The sequence below is a fragment of the Poeciliopsis prolifica genome, unplaced genomic scaffold, assembly GCF_027474105.1.
Source record: "Poeciliopsis prolifica strain line A6 unplaced genomic scaffold, Auburn_PproV2 SCAFFOLD008, whole genome shotgun sequence".
NCBI classification, from domain to species: Eukaryota; Metazoa; Chordata; class Actinopteri; order Cyprinodontiformes; family Poeciliidae; genus Poeciliopsis; species Poeciliopsis prolifica.
Genome location: NW_026562383.1, coordinates 10,225,319 through 10,233,777, shown reverse-complemented (window position 1 = coordinate 10,233,777; position 8,459 = coordinate 10,225,319). Strand labels below are relative to the sequence as shown.

The 8,459-nt window shown below is 39.4% G+C and overlaps 1 protein-coding gene across 1 annotated transcript; it reads left to right on the top strand.

Annotated features, from left to right (window-relative positions):
* The first annotated feature begins 3,295 nt into the window (after positions 1-3,295).
* Positions 3,296-5,974, top strand: ticam1 (TIR domain containing adaptor molecule 1). Its single transcript, XM_055033854.1, has 2 exons — positions 3,296-3,526; positions 3,711-5,974. The coding sequence occupies exon 2, from the start codon at positions 3,843-3,845 to the stop codon at positions 5,523-5,525; it is 1,683 nt and encodes a 560-aa protein (XP_054889829.1). The 5' UTR covers positions 3,296-3,526; positions 3,711-3,842; the 3' UTR covers positions 5,526-5,974.
* Positions 5,975-8,459: the final 2,485 nt, after the last annotated feature.

Genomic DNA, 8,459 nt, shown 5'->3' with positions numbered 1-8,459 from the left:
GAGATTATTTTTGCTTTGCCACTCTCTGCACGCATGAATGTATGTAGGATAGCCGAAGCTGCATCTATAAGCGACCTCTGATTTATCACAGCAACACACACATTCATTTTTGAAGCTCTGTGTGTTGCCTTGCACTCGACTGACTTGCAGGTTTCTACCAAAACGCAGTCCAAATGTCGGTGCTGGTATTAAACGTCCTTGTATAGCTTTGTGCTTTCATGTGTGCATGTATACTTGAAATTCTGTTCTGTGCAAAACTTTGTTGAAGTGAGGCAACAATAAACACGCTCTTCTTGAAAGACAGAGTTAAGAAGTACAAATTAAAGTTCAAGACAGCTTCTTCCAAATGTGTGGAAAAAGCTAATCTGAATTTACTTCAAATACTGTGCTGCTGAATAGTGGCTCACACATGAGCCTGAACACATCAACTTTATGTTATATGCTAGAATGACCTAATCAAAAGCCACTCTATCTGTGAGAAATTGTGATATGATTTGAAAATTGATGTCCATTGATGCTCTCCATCCAATCTGACTGACCTTGAGAAAAAAAAAAGCAAAAGTTTTCATCTGCAGAGACATCAATCCCTTCTTGGACTATTAAAAGCTGCAAATGGCAATCCTACAAGATAATTGACTCAAGTTGGTGGAGTAAATAAATGTCACAAATTTTCATAAACACAGACTTTTGAAAAAACTAAAATATATTTTATTTATGCACTTCTTTATGTTTGTCTACTGCATAAAATCCTGGCTGCGTACATAAAAGTTTTTGTAATGTCAAAAGGAGATTTTTTCACAGAGAAGGAAGAATTTAAGCTAACATTTCTTTAGCATCTATAGCAAATCATGTTTACTGTGGGTGCAGGGGGGAGGAGGGACAGTCTGGTTTTCACCCACTTGAAAACAAATCCACTGATCTTCACACATCGATATTTCCATCCTCATCTCTGTAACTTTCATTGGCTATAACTTTTTGTCTCTTCCTGCTCATTTACAATGGATGTGATGCAGAATCCATGTGAGCGATGCACCAAGTGGGTGACACAAGAGAGCGCATCCCCCACTCATATGTCTTTCATCCTAATCCCCAGTCCCTGTCCAAGAAAAGGCCTCCTTTTCACTCGTCTGCCCCAGAGCCTCTTTTTTGGTGACCTCTCTGTGTCTCCCCGAGAGATTTCTCCCACGGCCAGAAACCATGCATGCTAACACACACAGCAGCACACGTGTGCATTGTGGCCTTCAGTCAGGAACCACGTGACTGGAGAGTCGTCCACGTTTGAACAGCATTTTATTTTAACCGCTACCAAAAGAAAAACCAAGCCCGGGTCAGAACTCATTTGATCCAAACTGCGTAACAGGGGATGTTTAATGCCAGGATCTGCAGAACTGACACAGCCTCTTGCTATATGCTTGTGCCTGAAGGTGGAAACAGATTTACTGCCAGGCTGACTAACACAGCTGCTGGGGGAGCATGTCTCTCGTTAAAGGAATTGTCCTCAATAGAGATGGACGTTTGGCAGCACGTTATGTAACTGACTGGGGATCATCTCCAGGCGTTGTGGGTGTTGGGATTCGGTGTGTCTGTGTGCGTGTGTGTGTGGGGGTATGTGTGTGTGTCTAAGAGAGTGACACACACACACACACTCTGAAAGTTTGGGTTTTTTTCCACTGGGGTGAGCGACTCTGAGTGGCTCAAATAAACTTGAACAGAATCAAATAAACTCGATGCTTAATACAAAATGTATAAGCATCCTGCTTTTCTAAATTCACGTATTATTCTATTATAAGAAGTGGTGCAGTAGCACTGAAGATTTGCATGCTCCACATGTTCTTTGTGAGTAGCAGGTCATCTGTGCCCTCTTTGTCATTGCCTCTCATATTTAACACATCTTGGTGGTATGTGCAAAGAACGGTTTGTTGAATTAAAACCATGAGTGTTAATGAAAGTCGTCATGTTATTTTATCCAATTTACAGTCATTTCTTTACCCACATTTAATTAGAAATTTCTTTGATCTGATACAACAAAAGCAGGCTTGTTTAGGGCACTCTGCACAGCAGATGAAACCTATAAACAGTTGTCTTTTTTGGTGCTTTTATCTGTTTATTTGATTTAATTTATCTCTCGATCAGATTACATGGCATAGAGCTCAAGTAAGAACAAAACATAGCCACTGCCATGACTGCAACTATCAAAGTTATCTAAACTTAATCTGGCAACATGTTCAAAATTAATTCGAGTCCATGTGCTGTTTCAGTCCTTTTGAATATCGTCAGTAGTAGCCTGAAGACTGATTCGAAAACAATAGTAATTCTCTGTAAAATCCTATTTGTAGTTCATAGTAAAATAAATACATTTTCTGATGATATTCTAATTTATTTAGTTGTATTTGTGTCGTGACTTAAATGCTTTTTGTCAGGGGGACTCATGATTTGTGAAGGGCATAAAAATAACACATCAAAGCAAAGGCAGATGTGAGTTCAGCCAAAGAGTATCTCATTAGAGTGGCTGAATTCAGCATATAAGCTGCGTAGCTGTCTGGGCCGTTTTGGTTGCTTATGTTACGTTAAGAAAATGCATTTCTCCATACTCAATGTAATAAATGTCTTAAAAGGTTTAGAGGTGTTTACAGTGACTCAGAAACTGCATCTGTGTCAGTAAGAGAGCTTTTTGAGTGAAAAGATGGGAGCAGCTCTTCAGCGGGGCCGGTGGTGTGGGTTGCAGCTGAGCGGTGAAATTTCATTCTGCAAAGAAATCTAAACACTTCCAATAGAGTGACTCTAATCCCTCACATTGTAAACATATCGCTCTGCTCTCAGCACAGAGGCCCTCTGTCTGCGCTGGGTTCAGGGATTTGGTGTTGGCTTGCTCTCTGCCTGGTTGGACCCCACCCCTGGTAAATACAGGGTTGGAGGTTTCCTCCGCTGATAAAAATACACCAGCCTCTTTGCAGAGACGGAGAACGACAGAGCCAGATGTGGAAAAAAAAAAATCTTCTCTGTTGCATGACCATTGTGCATTTGGAGCTGAACATTAGCACTTTACAATAGTTTTTCTTTATTATTGTTTTTTTTTTTTTTTTACAGATTTTAAAATGTGTGACATCTTTAAGAAAATTCCGATAGAGTGGAAATTTTATTTTTAACTCCTAGAGACTAACTTTTATGAGCGTTGCAAGTTTGTTTTCTCGAAATGCCAACGGCAATAAAGGTTTTTCCCGCTTCCCGTCATTTTTGATCCTCTAGAACCGCCGTACTTCACTCATGGTGACGTCAGCATGTTGTTAGCTTCCAGCCGATAGTCCTTGACCTGCAACAGGTAGATTGTCAACGATAGGCTGGAGTCCTGAGGCCGGAAGAGACCCAAACAGAAGTTTTGGTTATTTTCGGGGATCCGTCTGAGTAGCAAGAGTTTCTTGTTTGGAAAAAACTAAATGTTGAAGTGAAAAGGTCATCATTTTCTGACAGACTTCCTCGTTTGAACTAAAAGCAGATCTGTCATCACTGCTCCAGTGAAATCTTTCCGGTAAGTAATTACTGATTTATGATCATATTGAGGTCAAGGAAGTTACACAAGAAGTTTATTTATTTCTATTAATTCGACACTTTTTTAAAAACTTTTCATTACTCAAAATATTTTTGAGTAATATTTTATCTACATTTGATCTCATTTGTTTTCATGTTTCATTTGTTTTCATGTCTCTTTATAGAAAGGAAAACTGCAAGACTCTCCTCAGATGGGCGACATGCTGATAATCTGAAGAAAATGCAACTGGGAAATCAAGTGTGATCTTGTTGACTTCTTTTCTCTTCCCCAAACCAGTTGGCACCTAATCTGTATAATGAGTCATACAGAACTGGAAAATCAAGGGACAGGACTGAGGGCTGTCTTTGACATTTTAGAAAAGGCACCTTCAGAGCGATTATTCAGCCTCACAATCCAGTTGGGAGAGTCTCCTGAAGACACGATCATACACGCTTTGTGTCTGATCATCCTCCAGAGAGAAGCCCAGGCCCTGGGGAAGCTCCAGATGCTAGAGGACAACCCCCTCGCCAACCATCTGGCTGAAAAGTGGCACTCAGGCGGAGGTAAATTAGACGACTTCGGAGCTCACTGTAGCCTGTTTGAGGCCAAGACGGGAGAGTCTTTGACATCGCTGGCTCGGGTTTTTAAAATTTTGTCTGAGCAAAGGTTGTGCAATCCACGTCTAAGGAATCTGGCTTACAAGAGAGCCATTTTCTGTGGATGCCAAAACACAAGCTCTCTGGAATATGATCATTTTAGAGAGGAAGCCAGAGCTGTATGTGGGCCTCAGTTTGCAGAGCCCATGTGCTTCCCCTCCGATCTGAAATCGGAGTCTTCCATCGATCCATGCAGGACCATCAGTGAAGGAAAGGCAACGTTAAATATTGCTGCGTCTCTGGATGAGCCTGCAAATGTTCACTGCCTTCCCAGCCCCCTGCAAGACTGTCCGTCTGCGTCTTCATACCCTTCTCATCTCGAGATAAGTCTTCCACCAACAATTCCTTTTCAAGGGGACAAAGCTGAATCTTCAGGAAACCCAATACTAAACCCTTCCATCCATAAAAATAAAACAGAAACTATCCCAGAACAAATTCACTGTACATCTCCTCAGCACACGTCGACTGAAATATCTCAGTTTGGATCAGAGAAAGGCATTAAGATAGAAGAAGCGTCAATGAGGAGTAACGAGAGTGCAACCCAATCACTAAAACCCTACGCTCAGACTAAATCAAGTCTACCGACTGCTACACACATTATTCTTCCAAGCAGTCCTGGTCTAAAATGCACACACATAAACAAAGTAGATGAAGAGGAGGACGAGGAAGAGGACACATTTTATGCATTTGTTATTTTGCATGCTCCAGAAGATTCAGATGTGGCAGAGAGCATGAAGCAAAAATTTGAGGCAGTCATCGGTACTAGTGGAGCAACTTTCTCAGAGGAGTTTGCCATTCCAGGAAAAAGCACTCTGAGGTGCGTGGAGGACGCCGTCAACAACTCTGCCTTCACCTTCCTGCTGCTCACGCGCAACTTCAACTCACAAATGGTGGAAATGAAAACCAACATTGCCCTCGTCAACTCTATAAACAACGCACACAAATATAACACGGTTATCCCCCTGCTGCCTCGGGAGAACTGCATGCCAGAAAACCAGATCCCCATCACCTTGAAGACTTTGGTGCCACTGGACGAGAGGAGGAACTTTGAGAGAAAACTGAAAAAGGCTTTTAATAAGGCAATTATTGAAAAACAGAGAAAGATCTGGGTTCAGGAACAGAGAATGAAGAGTTTGAGAGAAAAAGAGAGGCTGAGGCTTTACATGGAACAACAGCTTGTTCTTGGAGCCGCCGTACAACGAGAGCAGGACATTGGGGATGCAAGGCCTCAGCGGCTGGCGGCCAACATTCACATCGAAAATGCAAACTATATTATGATTGGGAATGACTCGACAATGACTGTGGGTGGAGAGGGAAGTGCAGACAAAGGTGGCCTAAGTTGAAGAAAGAAAGAGAAAGATGGAAGGATAAGAAGGTAGAGAGGAAATATTCTGAACACTAAAAGTGTTAAAGTTGGAGCAGCTGCGTGGTTTTTATTGCAAGTTGTTTTATTGTTCTCAACACGGTCGGTAAAAGGGACAAATCAGCAGTTCTACTTACTACAAAGGAGGAGGATTCAAAGGAGAGACCAATCTTTAAGAATGGCTCAAGACTGCCACCTACTGACTGAAACTGAGTGTACAGTCTCATGTCCACTCAGCTGTAGGGACGCTGTTTGGACACTAGGGGGCTCTGTCGGCCCACTTTTGTCATTGCCATTCGCAGGCTGAAGTACTCTGGTAACGTCCTTTGACTTTACATAAAAAGTTGCAAAAATAAATGTTTGCAAAATAAGTTTCATTTGTTATGTGGGAAGAGGTTTGACACACCTGTAATTAAAAAATACATGCTATCTGTGGTTCAGTCATCTTTTAAAGGTTTTCTTATTATACTTTAAGTTCGTATTATTATGCACACTTGACCTTTACTATCAGTATAGCAAGTAAACTACAGACTGTACTAGAAAGTATGCTTCTATATACAACACTGAATAATTTTTAAGTTTATAAAAATATACTTTATGCGCAATTTATGTGAAATTATTTTAGATTTACCAAAGTATACATTAAGTATGCAACAAGTACACTCATCTATATGTTAATAGTGTACTAGGTATACGATTTTGTTTGTTGAAGTATATTTAGGTCATTCCACAAGTACTATTATTGCACTATATACTTACTCCACAATTTATTTTAAGAATAGCTAATGAATGACCAAAACTGAGATATAATATATTACAGTTTATAGTTTAATTAATACTACAAATTTACTTGGAAATTTGCTTAGCTTATTAACTAATATGTAGTAGCATTGTGTTTACATGTTTAAATATTCTCAGAATTAACTAACAATATATGTGCATGACACTGAAATGTATTTGCAAAATCACAACACAGAATATTGAGAACAACTTTGATGTGTTCATGTAAAACTTTAAAATATACTATACAATGTATTTATATAAATGCCTATTTAAATATTTTAAATACACATGTCAAAAGCAACAAAAAAAACATATGCAATTAAGTCTTTCATAACTGTAAAAAAGTAAACAATAGTCTCTCCAGGATAAAATTCTTCTTTGTCAATGAAAGGTAGAGAAAAAAGTATGCATTTGCTTATAACACTGGAAATAAAATACTGTTTCTAATTGAAAACTGAAGTCCTTCCTTGTATGTTTGGAAACAAAAATAAATATCTCAAAAGGAAAAAAAAGAAAAGCAACTTTTCTGACTTCTATGTACTATGTGATTCTGAAAATGTAAATTTATAGTGAGTGTAAAACCTAAAAATACGGTATATGTGTGTAGTGACAAATAGTTTATTCTACCATATTAAATGAAACCAAACTTTGATCAAGATATACTTTGTGGCAGAATAAGTAAAAAGTATAACTTTAATATTGATGTACTGCATAAATCTATTAACGTACTAAGTCTTACTCTATATATAGGCTTCTTTTGACAAAGACAAAAGGATTCAACAAATGTTTAAAATGGGACATGAGTAAAACTGCTTCATGTTATTGAGGGAAAAACCACATAAGATAAGCACACCTGAATAGCAAAACTCCCTTATAGGCCTGTGGTGAAGCTAAGCTCATACCTCCATTTCAGCAGTTTTAAATTCCCCTCTGAGACTCCTAATTATTCTGAAATGGAGGAAGACTGATACCATCACCCATCTGGATGTGGCCATTCATCTCAGGAACCAGGAATGTTCTATGGTTTGAGAGCTGAATAACAGTGAAGTGAGATCCAAAAATCCATATGATCTGGCTGATGTGGTCAGCACTGGGAGAGCATGAAAACTGTCTGCTCAAAAGACCACAGGCCTGGCTTCAAACCCAGAACCGCCTTGGTACAAAGCAGTGGTGCTACGACTGCCCAGCCCAAAAGAGGAACCATTTCTGTAGTAATTATTATGATGAGTGGAAGATGATAACAGTTAAATACAGAGCAAAGAGTTTTCGTGTAATTTAAGTTTACTTCTTACAAGCAATGTTTTTGGTGTAAAAATGTTAGTGACAAAGATAAATAAATATCTTTATCTTTGTTCTCTTTGGGATTAAGTTTTTAAAAACCAGGTCATTGAGAACAACAATGAGAAAATGGTGGAAAATATCGACTGAAAGATTCCTGAAATGTGTTTTTGAATATTTCCCCAGTAGGACTATAATGTGCTATAAACTGCTTAGCGCTGTCAATCACCCTTCTCTACATGCTGCTCAGTGTGCTAATGGCAGAGATACATGATGACAAGCCTTAGCATTCATGTCCGCCTCTGTTGTGGTAAACTGTCTGTAGTATGGCAAAGTGAAAAGGGAGGGGTGAACAGCACCTACACAAGGATGATTTATACTGCTAAGACCCTCCTTTTGGTTCTGACTGGTTGTTTCTGTAAATGGAAATAGGTTTACCACAACACGGTATACTGTCAGACTACACACAGTTTAAATATATTTGTAAAAATAAAATAAATAAAAAAGTTACTGCAGCTTTAAGAAGCTTTTCAACTTTCCCCAATTCATACTCAAACTGTTTAAAAATGTAAACCAATCATATCAGGCTTAATTAAGAAATTAAAGGAGCATAAAAACCGGTTGAGTAATGTAATGTTCCTTTAAATCTGTCCGATCGCTGCGCATTAGAGCTCATTCTCTGCTATTTTGTCATGCATCTCACTATGGAAACATCTGGGTTTGAGTCAGCAGCCATCCTGCCGCTAGTTTGTATTACATTGTGATGACTCCTGACAGGATTGTAAAGACTGGGTGGGTGGATCGCGCCTGCGCAGTGCGCCTCGTCCGCTGAGTGCGGCAGGAAAAGCGCAGA